At 40.9% G+C, this 17,759-nt stretch overlaps 1 protein-coding gene across 1 annotated transcript in view; it reads left to right on the forward strand.

Moving 5' to 3' along the window:
* Positions 1-13,143, forward strand: part of LOC126260196 (dnaJ homolog subfamily C member 17) — a 53,754-nt gene extending 40,611 nt beyond the window's left edge. Inside the window, exon 7 of the mRNA XM_049957476.1 lies at positions 12,569-13,143. Coding sequence (XP_049813433.1) covers positions 12,569-12,694 — 126 coding nt within the window. The 3' untranslated portion in view covers positions 12,695-13,143. The remainder of the gene's footprint in view (positions 1-12,568) is intronic.
* The last annotated feature ends 4,616 nt before the right edge of the window (positions 13,144-17,759 follow it).

The following is a 17,759-nucleotide window of genomic DNA, read 5'->3' on the forward strand; positions in this document are numbered from 1 at the left end:
CATTTGTAATAGCCCTGTATAAGTATATATCTTACTATTTGGTCTCAGAGACACTAGTGTTTGTGGATTCTGGGAAGTCCATATAATATGGTAGATGCTGAGCCATGAGGTCAACTTTGAAGTTACCTGTTCAAAAACAAAACAGTTTTAACTTTTTGTGTATCGACTAAATCCTTTATTTCTCAATCTAAAATGGTTATGGTGACAAATTTGTAATTTATATATCACAAAAGAGAATATTAGCACTAAACTGAACTCAGTAGCCTTTCTGGGCTTTAATAACTCATTGATTTGATAAATTTCTTACTACAAGAATGACCTTTAACTCTTGTTCATTAATGAACAACAGGTAATGTTCAACTGATTAGAATAAATTCATAGTTACATATCATAAGTCTTAGACTATGTTCATACAAGGAGGACTAGTTCTACAGTGGTTGTCAGCAAGCCTTTGGGCACAGTTCAGCAAGACCCCAAACAACAGTGTGACATTCATATTTTTAGTGATACAATCAGCACCTTTTTCTGGTTGCATGTTTCTGTCCTCTCCAGTCCAGAAGACTCTTGACATAAAATTCATCATCATTCTTATTCTCAGCTTAAAATGACATCTGTATCCTGTGCAAGCCTATTCATCTCTGAATAAATGAAGCGCATTACATGCATTTGAACCTGGTTACTGTATTCAGGTGTATTGAAAGCGGCTTTGAGACAAGAAAGTGGCTTTGAGACAAGAAAGGCCTGCCAAAATGTATAGAACAACTAATGATTACCATCTTACATTACTGATTCAAGATCTCCTTCAAAATGTAAGGGTCTTTTTTGTAGAATCTCAACATCACCGTAGTCAAATAAGGATCCAAAAGTATAGGTTACGTGGGATAGTGTTTTAGCTCCTCTGTTAGTTAAACCATGATCAACCATTGCCTAATAACACACAAAGTTCCATCTATGCTGCTGATCTCTCTCTCTCTTACTAGAATGAGACCTTCAAACAGGTGGTACCAAATCTTAACACTACTTTGGAGAAATTACATAAATACTACCTTAAGAACCATTTAAAACCAAGTCCCAGGGAAACTCAAGTGTGCACATTCCATTTGATGAACAGACAGGCCCTTGGGAAACTTAAGAGTGATTTGGAAAAGAGTGCAGCTGGAACAGAGTTTCCAGCCTAACTATCTTGCGGTTACTATTGACTCTGTGTTGACTTACAGGCAGCACTGTTTGAATGTAAAACATCCTAGGGTGTAGCAGCAAAAATGTTGAAGCTACAGTCTATACTAGTACTACATACAGTGTGTTAACTGAAAGACGGCAGAGTTGTGAGGGGAGAGCGGGACAGGAGGAAGCAAGCATTGGCTGGCGAGGGGAGAGGAGCCGCTGGGGAGGGGACAAGGCACGCCTACCAGTTGCAGTGCTGGCACTACAAATTGCGCGTCATGCTTACACGAAAGCAGACGAAAGGCTCGGAAGTAAAACTCGCTTTAAATGTTGTTCGTAAACGAAACTGAAATCGTCATGTACATTAATATATATATATATATATATATATATATATATATATATATATATATATATATATATATATATATATATATATATATATATATATATAATATATGAATGTATGTATGTTTGTCTACTATGTGCTCCCTATGTAGTGAACCGACACTCTTCCTCTGCCAACATTTATTAAACGTTAAATTATTATCGATCCACGATTCAACGAGATAAAATATTTCTCTGCCTGCTTCCCTGAAGTTCTTCATGTCAACAATGAAACAAGATCGCCAGTGCACAATGTCTGGACGTTCTAACAACACATTACTCTTGTTTTCCACATTACGCCATATGAATCCCATAGACAAAAGTACTTTTCTCAGCGAGACAATACTCCACTTCCAGCCCATTTTGTCGTGCAAAACTGGAAGCAGTGTTCGCAGGCTTGGCACAGTCTTCTGCACTGAATAAAATTCCCCTATCGTGTCGCGAATGACACGCTGGTTGAAATCATCGATCATTACTTTGATTTCTCCACTTCTTTTCCTAAGTCAAAAGAGAGAGAAAGATTTATAAGCAAATGCCTTCTGCACTGCATGTATTTTTTGAATTTGGAAATGTACTGTAATATGAATGTGTTTCGAAATAATACAGTAACCAGTGGTGTTTCCATACAAAGCAATACAGTAGCAAGGAAAAATGAAATATAAGGTAATTCGGACAAAATAGGGGGCTCCTTCAAAGTGATCGCAAACAAAATATCTGAAATGGAAACTCACCTTTTCTTGCCAGGTGTTTTTGGTGATACGCCAGGATAATTCTTGGAAAACTGTTTGAATCTTCCAATGCTACGCATGCTTTGTTCTGTGTATGTAGAAGATTTGTAAATGTGGTGAAGCAATTTTTTCTGCTTCCTTTCCCTTTCGCAGCATTCAATCACACTCAGTATAATTTTGCGAGCATCGCTACATAGTACTGGTTTCCTTCTAACCGTAGGCCTACCGATAGGGGTTGTTGGCGACTCCCGAGATGGGCCAGCAACTGCCCCTTCACTCATTTTGATAATGTTTAGCATAACTGCACAATAAAAACACGCAGAACAGTACAGCGTAAAACAATAACGAAGCAGGCGACAGTGGCTACCTTGTACAACACAGTCAGCTACGTAATGTTGGCAGCAGTCGAAACTGCGTGCCTACCAAAGGCTCCCAACGTTTACCGACTTCTACGAATTCAGGACTAGGGAGAGGTCTGCCATCTAAAAGTTTACACACTGTACATAAAAATTGATGTGTGTGTGTGTGTGTGTGTGTGTGTGTGTGTGTGTGCACGCATGCGCCACATCTCCTTCTAAACCACTGAATCAATTTCAACAGAACTCGGTACAAGTTCCATTTGTTGTGTGGAAAGAAGTGCTGCCAGGGTACAAATCACCTAGCTACCATTGGGGTAGGGGTGAAAAGGGCTGGTAACACCTGACATCTAACTGTCCTGCAGGATTGACATTTTTGTGTGGGTGGTAATAGAATGCATTGCAGATGGCAGACATGTGGGCAGGCATGGCTAAGTAGAGAAGGGAGGAGGAAATGAACAGAGAGAGGGGAAGAGGAGATCGATAGAAGGAGAATGGGGGAACTGTAGGAGTCCAGTGGAAGAAACAGAAGGGAGTTGGGCAAACAGAAAATGAAGAGGGTGTGTTTAGGCAAGTAGGTAAGGGTGTGAAGTGGAAAATGGAGAGTGAATGAGGATACAGGTGGAAGTGGGAGCGGGTATATAGAGGTAGGTTGTGAGGAAGGAACAGTTTTGTCAACATGTCTCAGGAACAAAGATCATACCACACGGCTGAATACCACAGATAAATTTAGCATCATCTCTGAAGTCATATTGTGTAAAACAGCAGGCTTGAGACACACACATGTATGTGACATACATAATAAGTAGGCGAAGCCTTAGGTGAAAGGCTAGTATATTATAACAGTGCATGTATGTATGTATGTACCTTGTCCCCTCCTAAACCACTGGATCGGTTTCAGTCAAACTTAGTACATATATCACCTATGGTCTGGAAAGAAGCACTGTGAGGGTAACAAACACCTACCTCGCATTTGGATCTGGGTGAAAAAGGGCTGATAGGAATTGGATGGAGAAGGGAGAGGAGGAGGAGGAGATGGATAGAGAGGGGGGGGCAGGAGATAGACAGAGAGGAGGGGAAGAGGAGACAGACAGAGATTGGTGGGGGAGGAGATGGACAGAGAGAGAGAGAGAGAGAGAAAGAAAGAGGGGGCGGGGGGAGGTAGGTGTAGGAGTCAGGTGGAAGATGGAAAGGGGCAGTGAACAATTGGAGAAAGGAAGAGGGTGTGAGGAGGCAAGTGGATGAAGTATGGTGTGTGGGTAGGTAGAAGAGGGACAGTGTGTGATGAAGCAGGTGGAAAAGGTGAAAGAGAAATAGAAAGGGGAGGTAAATATGGAGATTATTTTGATAAAACTTATTTCTTTTCGTGTAAAAGTAGTGTGGGGTTAAGGCACCTCCAGGGATGGGGATAAGGATGAAAAGGGGAGTAATATGTCCTTTTTTTACTTGGAATACTATAAAAATATGAAGTTTTGTTTGTCTCTTATGTGTGCTGTTCAGTGTGTCAACCAGGTTGCAAGAATAAGCACTCCAGTAGCCCACTGTTTTTGTCAGTGTGTCAGGACCAAAAATCATGCCACATGGCTGAAAACCACAGAAAAATCCCCTCTGGAGTTGTATGGTGTAAAACAGCAGAGATTGATACATACATGTGTGAAATATATGTGACATACACGAATGCAGGTGAAACCATGCGCTAAAAGCTAGTGCATTTAAAAAACTGCTAGATAAATATCAGTTGTATTTCTTACCATATGTAAGATCTTCTATGGGAGTGGCTTCTCACATCATGTTATAGCTGATTCAATAAACAAACTTAGTAATTTTTGTTTCACCTACATATACTTCCATTGAAAGTCAGATAATGTACTTTCCATTTTGAAAACAAGCACTTGTCCATTTAACACTTTGACTACCTCATGCTTAGTGATGGATGTTTCATGGCCAAGGCAGGCACATAGCTTTAGGCTCTGCTGCAGCTACCACCAGCCACAGGATTTGAGGCATGTGAGTCTGTTGTGGTCACAGGTGACTACAACAAAGCCTAATGCCTTTGCCTGGCCTGGCATCAGGTGTACTGGTCCACTGTAGGTGCTGACAGCCCTGTGGAGCTTAATGTGCTAAACATTGTCTGGGGTGTTTTTGGGAATGTTCCGCATTTTCCATAACTGATGTAAGAACTGTCTCACCACTGTTTTTAGTTTCTTTTTTCCTTTCTTCATTCACCTTCTCCTATCCTTCCTCCACTTCTGCGTTCGAGGCTCCTCTTTTTCTTCTACCTCCCTGGGTACTCCTGAAGGCCAGCCCACACACCTGGCATGTAACAGGTGACAGGGTAACGCGTAATTCCCAACCCTAGGTCAACAAGTATGGTTCACAAGTACCCCCTGGTACAGGCCAGGCCCACGGAGGGGTGATTGCCTGAGCTGCTATCTCCCCAAATTGCCAGTTGGACCCTCTGTCAGATTTTCGGGAGGTGTGAACAATCACCTAAGGCGGGTGCCCCCCCCACCCACTGCACCAGTTGAAAGGAGTGCACCATTGGATATGCTGGTGGCAGTCATGGGGGATTTTCTTGCAATGAGCCAGTGAGTGGCTCGAAGACTTCTTAAGTAATAGAACCCAGTACGTTGTCCTCGATGGTGACTGTTCATTGTTCATCGGAGGTGATGGTATCATCTGCAGCGCCCCAAAGAAGTGTGGTAGGTCCGCTGTTGTTTTCTATCTACATAAATGATCTTTTGGATAGGGTGAACAGCAATGTGCGGCTGTTTGCTGATGATGCTGTGGTGTATGAGAAGGTGTCGTCGTTGAGTGACTGTGGGAGGATACAAGATGACTTGAACAGGATTTGTGATTGGTATAAAGAATGGCAGCTAAATCTAAATATAGATAAATGTTAATTAATGCAGATGAATAGGAACAAGAATCCTGTAATGTTTGAATACTCCATTAGTAGTGTAGCGCTTGACACAGTCACGTCGATTAAATATTTGGGCGTTACATTGCAGAGCGATATGAAGTGGGACGAGCATGTAATGGCAGTTGTGGGGAAGGCGGATAGTTGTCTTCGGTTCATTGGTAGAATTTTGCGAAGATGTGGTTCATCTGTAAAGGAGACCGCTTATAAAACACTAATACGACCTAGTCTTGAGTACTGCTCGAGCATTTGGGATCCCTATCAGGTCAGATTGAGGGAGGACATAGAAGCAATTCAGAGGTGGGCTGCAAGATATGTTACTGGTAGATTTGATCATCATGCAAGTGTTACGGAAATGCTTCAGGATCTCGGGTGGGAGTCTCTAGAGGAAAGGAGGCATTCTTTTCGTGAATCGCTACTGAGGAAATTTAGAGAACCAGCATTTGAGGCTGACTGCAGTACAACTTCACTGCCGCCAACTTACATTTTGCGGAAAGACCACAAAGATATGATAAGAGAGATTAGGGCTCGTACAGAGGCATATAGGCAGTCATTTTTCCCTCGTTCTGTTTGGGAGTGGAACAGGGAGAGAAGATGCTAGTTGTGGTACGAGGTACCTTCCGCCTAGCACCGTATGGTGGATTGTGGAGTATGTATGTAGATGTAGATGTAGATCATCTTTGCAGTCCTCGTTCACCAGACGTAAAAGGAATGAAACTCCCTATTCAAAGACCCTCCCAGTTGCACCACTGTTCCTCATGATTTCATACTGAAGTTGGTCTGTCCTTTGCAACGGTAAATCTGTTTCTGATTCAGGAAAGTGTTGATGCAATTGCTGGCCCTGTGAAATCCTGCTCTCATTTGCACAATGAAACTTTGCTTTTGTAGACTACTTCTGACTCTCAAGCACAACTGCTTGCAGCTGCGTTCCTCCATGGCTGTCCTGTTCTTGTTGAGGCCCATAGAATTCTGAATTCTTCCCGTGGTGTTATTTACACTATGTTGCTCATTGGTCCGACCAAAGCAGAAATCCAAATGTACCTCTCTCTTCAGGGTGTCTTTGCCGTCCATCCAGTGAAGAAAACAGTAGTTGCATCCTTAGTGCCCACACACTTTTCTCATCTTTGATAGAGCAGTGCTTCCGTCAAAGATCAAAGCAGACTATGAAGTTATCACAGTCCAACTGTACATTTTGAACCCTATCTACTGCTACAAGTGTCATCGTTTCAACCACACTCAAATGTCTTCTCGACATCTGGCCAAATGTGTAACTTATGGTAGGGATGTGCACAAGGGCGATTGTCCGCCTCCTCCTCCGTACTGTATCAACTGCAATGGCGACCATGCTGCCTCCTCTCAAGATTGTCCCATGTATGTTGATGAGCAGGCTGTCCAGGAGTAAAGGAAAAGGAAAAAGTGCCTTACCCGATCACTCCCAAGTTATTAGCTACTCGGAAACCCTGTGTTCTACTGTCTGGCACTTACAGTACTGTTCTTGTAACACTTCGCTCTATGAAGGACATGGCCATGCAGACATGTAACCTCAAATTCAGCACTGAGGTTGTGAAGTCGCCCAGTGTCATAGTAGCATCGCTGTCTTCCTGTCCAGCCGTGCACCAAACCCAGCAAACATTCACCTCCCAGGGTGAAGTCACCAGCTACACAACTGGCAGGCTGGGAAGGACAGAAAGAATACTCCTGTGAAGACTTCCTCCATCCATTCACCCAACAAACATCTGAGACTTCCTATGCCAACCAGAAAGGCTCCAAGAAGTCATACAAAGGCAAACGGTCTTCTCCTTCGCCAACACGGAGGTCCTCTTTTAGGGTGTCACCACACGATACCTTCGCCCACCAACCTCCGTGTTACCATTGCACACCGCCAACCATTTTTCTGCCCTGGACTCCACAGATTGACAGAGGGAGAGTGCCAATGCCTCTGTAGATCTCATGGAGCAGGATCCTCAAGTCTCTGCACCCTGCAGCAGACAGTCTTTGAAGGCTGGCATGCGGCAGTTGCTGAGGTGATCCCCCTTCATTTTTTCCCTCCTCCCCTTTCCTTGTTATGACTGTCCTTCAAGAGAATGTTCATGGCCTTCGATCAAACAAAGAGGCTTTATGGCTGCTCTTAGAATCCCAGCATCTGCTTGTTCTATGCCTCCAGGTAACAAAATTGTGTCCTCACAATCTCTTTGAGCTCTTGCATTTCTTCCCAGTCTGTTTTGATCTTCCTCTTGAGAATGGTATTCCATCTCATTGGGAAGTCATGCTGCTCATACAGGATGACATTCATAGTCAACCCACTTCCCTGACTACCCGCCTTCAAGCTATTGCAGTTCGCCTTTTCCTTCCTCACTTGAACTTTTCCCATTGTACCGTTTACATTCATCTGTCATTCGATGGCACCAGGTCAGACTTTCTTCAGCTTATTGGGCAGCCACCTGACCCATTTCTGCTGCTTGGTGATTTTAATGTGCACCATCCCCATTGGGATTCTCCCAGAACGTGTCCAAGCAATGCCCTCTTGGCTGATCTTCTCAATCATCTTAACCTTCTCTACCTTAACACAGTAGCACCCACATTCCTTTCAGACTCCTCGCACACCTATTCCTATTTGGACCTATCCCGCACTGCCCAGCTTGCCCATCATCTTGGGTGGCCTGTTCTCTGCGATACATACTTGATCGACAATTTCCCAGGTGCTATCCATTTGCTGACTCCTACCACACCTACGTGCACACCCAAATGACAGCTTACTAAGGCTGACTGGAGTCCTTACTCCTCCCTGATGACCTTCGACAAACAACATTTTCCCAGTTGTGATGACCATATGGAGTATCTTATAAACACTATGTTTACTGCCACAAAATGTTCCATTCCTCACACTTCCTCTGTACCATGCCGTGTCCCGGTCCCTAGGTGGACTGAGGCATGCCATGAGGCAATTCACATGCAGAGACATGCTCTCCGTGTTTTTAACCGTCATCCTATGATGGTTTAACCGTCATCCTATGATGGCAAACTGCATTCATTATAAACAGCTGTGTGAACAGTGTCATCATGTTTTCGGTATGGCAAAAAAAGCCATCTGGATTTAATTCACAAGGTCTTTTAACAGTTCCACTCCCTCTTCCAGCATGTGGGCCAAACTCTGGCAGGTCCCTGGGACTAATATCTATTCCCCAATTTCCAGCCTGACAGTAGCAGACAATGTCATAATGGACCCTATTGCTATCTCCAACACCTTGGGCTGCAATTTTGTGGACATTTCGAGCTCCTCCCACTATCACCCTGCCTCCCTTCATTAGAAGTGAGCGGAGGAGGCTCAGGTGATGCCCTCCTCTTCTCAGAATCAAGAGTGCTGCAATGCCACCTTTACTATGAGATAGCTAAATCATGCTAGCTAAATCATGCTAGCTAAATCATTCTCTCACTTCATCCTGATTCTCCACCCCAGGCCAGACGATGTTCACATTCAGATGTTGCAACCCCTTTCTCTTGCAAGCAAACACTTTCTGCTTCATACATACAAGCACATTGAGGCAGAGGGCACATTTCCCAGATGCTGACATGAAGCCACTGTCATACACATACCTAAGCACAGTAAGAACAAACACCTTCCACTTCTCTCACCACCTGTGTTTTTGCAAGGTGATGGATCGTATGATTCATGCCCACCTGCTATTGTGGCTCAAGCCACGTAATTTACTACCCTCTACACAGTGTGGATTTGACTGTGCCGTTCTGCAGTTGACCGTCTCGTCACTTTATCCACCCATGTCCTGAGTGGTTTTCTGTGGAAATCCCAGGCTGTGGCCGTTTTTCTTGATTTGGAGAAAGCATATGACACCTGCTGGAGGACTGATATCCTCCATTCTCTCTACACGTGGGGCATCTGTGGCCGCCTGCCCCATTCCTTCAGGAATTTTTAAAAGACTGAGTTTTCAAGGTACATGTGGGTTCTGCCTTGTCGGACACCTTTATACAGGAAAATGGTGTCCCTTAGGGTTCCATCCTGAGCATCAACCTCTTTTGCTATCACCGTGAACCCTATCATGGCCTGTCTCCTGTTGGGTATCTTCAGCTCTCTTTTCATTGATGATTTTGCCATTTATAGTTCTCCGTGGACTTGTCTCATTGAGCAGCATCTTCAGCAATGTCTTGCCCACTCATGGAGCATCAACAGTGGCTTTTGTTTTTCCACTGACAAAACCATTTGTATGAATTTCTGGCGGCGCAACTGCTTTCTTCCATCATCTTGGGCCTGTTACTCTTCTGTTCATTGAAACTATGAAATTCCTGGGACTCATGTTCGATAGGAAACTTTCTTGGTCTTCCCACGTGTCTTACCGGCTAGCCTGCTGTATGTGGTTCCTCAATGTCCTATGTGTCCTCAGTGGTACTTCCTGGGGAGTAGATTGTACTACCCTCCTCCATTTGTACCGGTCCCTTGTCTGCTCCAAACTAGACTATGGGTGTTTCGTTTACGCATCTGTACATCCGTCCCTCTTACGCCATCTTAATACTATCCACCATCGTGGCATTTGTTAGGCCACTGGCGCCTTTTACACTAGCCCGGTTGAGAGCTTGTATGTGAAGCTGCCAAACTACTGCCATGACTTTCTCCTCAGCAGATATGCATGCCGTTTGTCTGCCATGCACCACCCATCCTGTGCCTTCCTAAATCAGCACTGTGAGGCGTGTCCCTCTTCTCTTTACCTCCTGGAGTTCGCTTTCAGCTCTTGCTCCACAATCTTAATTTCCCAGTGGATGTGAGCCCTTCACCACCTTGGTTTCATGCAGTGGCCCATGTTCACCTTGGCCTTCATTCACTTTCTAAGGACACTACTCCCACTCCGCTCTATTGCCTTCAGTTTCACGACCTTCGCATGGAACTTCACGATAGTACCTTATGTACTCCGATGGCACTCTGACTGACCGAGGTGTCGGGTGTACATTCGTCATTGGCAACAACATTTTTCGGTTTTCGTATTTTATAGAACTTGTTCCACATCCCTGTTTTTAGCTGTCTTCTCTTCCATCGTTTGGGATCAACATGTAGTCATTTTTAACTCCTGTCTTTGTCTTCGTGTTCTACAGGTCTGGCATGGGTGCATATGACCCTAATTGTTTTTGCGCCCTAAAATAAAACAAAACAAGATATAGGGTCACCTACATTATAACCAAATACTGGACACTTCTCTCATCTTCTCATTCTGTCATCATCTTTCTTTTAGCAAAGTCTATCCTACTTTATCTTTTCCTCCAGCTCTCAGGATCCTCATACACCTACATTTTTATTTGGCTATTCATCCAAGTTCAGGAGTTGTTCCCCAATCAATCCCTCTCCTATTTCTTCGTTGATTTATTTCAGTCATTGCATGATAAAGCTTGTTTAGCACCATTTTGAATTCCATTACTTTTTCCTCTCAAATAGACTTCCTTCCTGAGCAACAAGGACATTTTGAGATAAGAGAAAAAAATCAGACTTCATTACCCTTCAGACTTTTAGTTTTACACTGGTCGTTTACTTAGTCATTATATTAATTACAAAATATCAACATGGAGTCTCCTGCACTGACTGGATAGCCAGCAAAATGGTGATGTCTTCATGTATCCAAGAAACTTTAGTCTCAGTCATACCAAAGGACAGTGCCTGGAAAATAGGAAGGAGACAAGCTGCAATCTGAAGACATAGACGATGGAAATCTTTTGAGAGAAAACTCGGTTATACTGAGCTCTCTTTTTCATGCAGTGCCAAGCTTGTCCAGATCCTTTTTTTTTTTTAACAGGATTTTTAATAAACTGGTCTAATAATTTTTGGGACAGGGTAATGCTGCTGACATCAGTATAAAAATGCATAAGAAAATCAATTATCTTGCTCTCATACCACATAATTTCTCTAATTTGTAGATGCAAAATGCAAACATCACTATAAAATGTGTAAGAAACTCAATACTCGTGCTCTCAAAACACAGTAATTTCTCTAACTTTGAGATGTGAGATGCAAGCTCCTCTTTTAAAACATGAATGACACAAATCTGAAATCTGTACTTAGCATGTAGACTATGAGATTTCAGAATTACTGCCAGATCTTCAGTGACTTAACTATTAAAGCTTCATCCTCTCATATGGATGACAACCAAATTGTCATTTAATGGCAGAGGGCAGACAAATTAATTGCTGGATAAATTGCTCGGCATTAAATGTGTAGCTTCAGTAGTAGCACATCAGCTCTTGTTGTGCACCATCCCATCTGACTATCATCAATCACTCGCAATGATAACCCACTAGATTCTTCCCATATTTCACCTGTTTTGCATTCCTCCTTTCTATGCACAGATGACCTGCTGTATCTCTCTCTCTCTCTCGCTGTGTGTGTGTGTGTGTGTGTGTGTGTGTGTGTGTGTGTATGTGTGTGTGTGTGCGCGCTTTAAGATCAGTTTCTAATAGTCTTGCAGAAGAACAAAGACTTCATAGTTAAACAGATGTTACAGCAGCTCATTTGTCTGGTGGTAGACTTCTAAGGGTAGTATGGACCATATTATATTCTCTGTCTGTCTCTGAATATGCTCATTTAATATGCTTTTAAAGGGCAGGGAAGGAAGCACGCATGCTTACTTCCCAATCCAGAACACAACCCAAATGCGACCAGCTTGTTGAACTTTACGCTGTCAGCTTATTTGTGTGTTGGACATTATTATTTCTGGTACTCTTTCAAACTGTTTGTCTTTTACCACATTCTCAAAATAGCCTCGAAAAATAAAAATATGTATACTCTAATTATTACCATTAAATATTAACAGTGCTTGTACTATGTTATTTGTAATCTTTGTGGTAAACTGTTGTAAGTATTGAAATTTATAACAGAATCACATCCAGTTTTTTAGTGTAAAATATTTCTGTTTACAATTTGTTACTGTTTCAATTTGGCAGTTTGATGATGGATTTGCTGCCTTTGTTCCAGTCTCTTATACTTGATTATTTACATAATTTAACACATCTTCTTTCAGAGCCACATGAAAGTCACTGGCTCAGACTTTGAAAGCTTGGTGCTCCGCAAAATGAAACAAGCCGAAGAAAGAAAGAAACTTGCTGAGAAAATGCAAAAAGAAGAACTGGATAATGAGGATGTATGATAGAATGTCGTGCGTGAAGTTTACCTCAGAATTCCATAAAATATGTACTACTGTATGTTTTATGGATCAGAGTGGAAAAACTGTAATTAGATAAAAAGTTAATACTCACTAAGTATATAAATTGACAGTAGTTATAACAGTGCCAAAACATAAGAAGTAAATATCTGATGTTCTGCACCAATGATTCCTCCTTTGGAAACTAACGGAAAACAGACAATTTTTCCTCTTGTCTCTCTCCCCACAGGTGTTAAATACCAACCTTTTTACCACTCATACATTATTTTTACCCTTTATCTTATGTTTATCTTCTGGTGAAAGAACATTTTGTCTTAAAAGCTGAGAATTCTCATTTAGCATATCATTGTGGACAATGCCTTAATTTTGTCATTTAGTGGGTATAACTATTTTATCTATCTTAGCTAGTGTATATATTTTGTAATTTGTACAGATGTGACTCTATATTTCAATATTTAATGCTGAATAAATAATACTTGGTTTGTATTTCGTTTGCTTATTTTTTTACAGTTTTCAGACTTTGATCAGTTTCAATTAATTTTTCATTAAAACAAATTACTGAAACACCACATTTCAAACAAAAATTATTGAAGCACAATATGCTGTCACATATTCAAGAAATTTGTATAGGTTTCTACCATCACATATATATTTTACATCCAGTATGTAACTGCTGAGCAAAGTGGTGCAGTGGTTAAGACTCTGAATCTACATTTGTGGGGAGTTAACTCAAGTTCTTATGAGACCATTCTGTGTTATTTTGCCCACTGTTTCCATAAATCTCTTCAGATAAATGCTGAAATAGTCCCCCAAAAATTTCAGTGGCTAATTTCCTTCCTCATCTGTGACAAAATGGGATAATTCTCCATTAAGAATAATCTCATTGTCAATAACATGTCAAACCTTGAAGAAAATACGCAATTCCAAAATTCTTATTTAATCTCTATAATTTATAAGGAAAAAAATTAATCCTATCATTACTTTTCTCAATTTATTGCAATATAATTACAACAGAAAGAAACAGTCTTCATTGACGTCAAAAAGAAGTATATGTATGTAGTAGAAGAGCTTTTACAAGTAACCCTTATTAAGCCCGCCCCCCCCCCCCCTGCCTGAGAAATAATGGAAGAGAAATTGAATAAATTATTGACAATTGATTGTTTAACGTATACCTTGGCATTAAATATGGCATTTAAGTACTAGATATGGGTTTTGTTTCTGACATCACTGTACATGACATACCTAATTAATTAACTCTTTAAATTAATTTCTTGCATTGTCTCATTCACAGAAAAGAATATGAGTGAAATGATTAACATTCTACACTTCGTTGTACGTTGTCAAACCAAACTGCTGCCAGTAGATTGCTGACATGTAGAAACCTATGACGCTATGTCATATTAGAATTGCAGCAGTTATTATAACTTTTGAATATGGTTCATTACTTGCACAGCCACATTCAGCAAAGCTAAAGACATTTGCATAGTTAGGAACTATGACATCAATCTGTCTTGGTATTTGTATCTGCTCGACAAACATATCTGTTTTTTAAAGGCGGCTTGCACTATCCTTCTTTCTTTGTTTAGGTCGTCTAAAGACCACGCACCAGATTCAATACTTCCTTCTTTGTAGTTCTTTCTTTTTCGTCCAGTATTCTTTCATCTTTTCACTGTGTATCCTTTTTCTCTCCTCAGACCATTTTGACCCTGTCTTCTTCTCCCTCTTGCCTTGGAATCCTTCCATTTGTAACACTTTCCTCTTGAATATCTCTCTTTCTGTTGCATCTTTTTTCACTTATGTTGTTTCCTTCCAAATCTTTCCTAACTACTTGAATCCAGGCTATTGTTGACTTCTTGTCCCAGGAATATTTAAAAATCTGTTTGGTTAACCTATTGTGTCATCCTGTATAAGTGTCCAAAAAATAGCAGTCACCTCTTTCATAGTGTTTCATTTATGTTTTCTGTGTTATAATAAACTTCTTCATTGCTTCTTAATTCCCATACCTGTGTAGTTTTTGGTGGCCCAAGTATTATTCGAATGATTTTTCTTTCTAGGACTTCAAGTTTGTGTAATTTGTAGTTCAGTACTAACCAATCACTTGTGTAAAGATATTCTGGTTTTACTACTGTGTTGTAGTGCTATATCTTCAAATTTTTAGACGGACACCTTTTCTTGTAGACATTCCTAGGTATTCCATAAGCTCTCTCCATTTTATGTACTCTTTCTTTTACAGTGAATTTTTCTAAGCCATTTTCTTGGATAATTTCTCCCAAATATTTGAATTACTTATGCTCTTTATCTGGCGAATATCTGTTGCTAGGGATTCTAGAGCATTTTTTATATTTGTCATAATTTTTTTTTTTTTTTTTTTTTTTTTTTTTTTTTTTTTTTCTGCAGACATTCTTAAACCTGCTTTGTTGGCTATTTCTTTTGAGAGATTGATTTGTATGCCAGAATTTGTTAGGTTTTCAGAAAGAATTGCAAAATCATCTGCAAATGCTAAACAGTGGATTTTTAATACCTTTGTTTTTAGTTCTCTGTCTGATTGGTGATAGCTTCTCTTCTTTTAGTTTTTGTGTCCATTCTCTTACTATTTCCTCTAGTATGCAGTTAAAGAGGAGTGGAGACAGGCCTTCACCTTGCCTTACACCTGTTTTTACGTTAATCGCCTTCGATATGTCACCCCAAAACTTTGCTTTTGATTTGGTGTCTGTGAGCGTTTCACGAATAAGGTTTCCTAATTTAGATTTGATGCCAAATTCCCCGATCACTTTATCTAGTGTTTCCCTATCAACTGAGTCAAATCCTTTTTTAAAATCTATAAATGTTACAACTGTATCTTTGGAGTTCGTAAGTCTGTGATGAATTATGGGGTTTAGGTTGAAAATCCGTTCTGAGCAAGATCTGCCCTTTTTAAATCCACCCTGATATTCTCCCAAATGGCTATCAAGCATTGCCTCCACCTTGTGTAGTAGTATTGTTGAAAATATAACCCACTGGCAACTAAGATATACCTCTGTAGTTACTTACATTTTGCTTATCACCATTCTTTTGCAAGGGATGGATGAGAGCCACTTTCCAGTCTTCCGGTATCTTTTCAGTTTCCCATATTTCTTCAAACATGAGCTGAAGCTAGTTATAATTTTTGGTTGAGATCAACTGTAATAGCATCTTCTCCACTGGCTTTGTTGTTTTTCTGGGTACTTATTGCTTTTTACAATTTCTTCAGCTGTAGGTGATGGATCCGCTTCTGTATTTTCATGGAGATCTGGAAATTCTAGCTTACAGTTTCGTTCTTCTCAGTTCAGTAATTTTTCAAAGTACTTTCTTAGTATTTCACAATTCTGGCTGTTGCTTAGGCCTACTGTACCATTTTCATCTGTGAAGCAAATACTTGGAGCTTGGTAGCCCTTTAGATGACTTTTAAACATCTGATAGAAATTCCGAGTTATTATTTACAAAATTGTTTTGTATGTCAAGAAGTTGTGATTTCTCAAAAGATCTTTCAGCGATCTTTTTTATTCTTGCTGTTTCTTTCATTTACATTCTAAATTGATCAAGGTGTTCAGCCTTCCCAGAACATTTCCATTTCTTCTTCTGTTTTGTTCTTTCTGTAACTGCTTCTTCACATATTTCATTCCACCAGACTTTTTTCTTCATTTTTGTTGTTCCAAATACATTTTTCTCTGCCCTGTTGATTTCTTTCGACATTTCTTCTCATTTCCCTGATTTAGTTACTTAATTTCTATCTGAAATTTTTTTATTAGCTCTTTGTTGATGTTGAGCCTGTTTGTATTATATTTAATTGATATTTGCTGTCTCTTTTGTTTTTTATTGGGGAGAAGTTTCAGTTTAATTTTAGTCAGGTAATGATCAGAATCAAATTCCCTGTTTCTTGCTACTTTAAAATTGCATTTAGAAATAGTGACGTGATCTAACTGGAACTCCCCTAGCATTGGATTCAGATAAATCCATGTGTTTGCCTTTTTTGGTAATTTTTTGAAGAAGGTTGACATTACCTTCAACTGAAATGTTCTACAAGACTGATTAGTCTTGAGACATTTTTGTTTGTTCTTTAATGGGCTGGATAACATCCTACTATTTTTCGAAACGATTTTTCCCTCCCTATATGTGCATTTATTCTCGAATTAGAAACGTACAAATTTACAGTAGCCATACACATCAATAAATATGTGTATAATAGAGGGAAACATTCCACGTGGGAAAAATATATCTAAAAACAAAGATGATGTGTCTTACCAAACGAAAGTGCTGGCAGGTCGATAGACATACAAACAAACACAAACATACACACAAAATTCAAGCTTTCGCAACCAACAGTTGCTTCATCAGGAAACGGGGAAGGAGAGGGAAAGACGAAAGGATGTGGGTTTTAAGGGAGAGGGTAAGGAGACATTCCAATCCCGGGAGCGGAAAGACTTACCTTAGGGGGGAAAAGGACAGGTATACACGCGCGCGCGCACACACACACAAGCAGACATTTGTAAAGGCAAAGAGTTTGGGCAGAGATGTCAGTCGAGGCAGAAGTACAGAGGCAAGGATGTTGAAAGACAGGTGAGGTATGAGCGCCGGCAAATTGAAATTAGAAATTAGCGGAGATTGAGGCCTGGCGGATAACGAGAAGAGAGGATATACTGAAGGGCAAGTTCCCATCTCCGGAGTTCTGACAGGTTGGTGTTAGTGGGAAGTATCCAGATAACCCGGACGGTGTAACACTGTGCCAAGATGTGCTGGCCGTGCATCGAGGCATGTTTAGCCACAGGGTGATCATCATTACCAACAAACACTGTCTGCCTGTGTCCATTCATGCGAATGGACAGTTTGTTGCTGGTCATTCCCACATAGAATGCGTCACAGTGTAGGCAGGTCAGTTGGTAGATCACGTGGGTGCTTTCACACGTGGCTCTGCCTTTGATCGTGTACACCTTCCGGGTTACAGGACTGGAGTAGGTGGTGGTGGGAGGGTGCATGGGACAGGTTTTACACCGGGGGCGGTTACAAGGTTAGGAGCCAGAGGGTAGGGAAGGTG

Source organism: Schistocerca nitens, chromosome 5 (genome assembly GCF_023898315.1).
Source record: "Schistocerca nitens isolate TAMUIC-IGC-003100 chromosome 5, iqSchNite1.1, whole genome shotgun sequence".
NCBI classification, from domain to species: Eukaryota; Metazoa; Arthropoda; class Insecta; order Orthoptera; family Acrididae; genus Schistocerca; species Schistocerca nitens.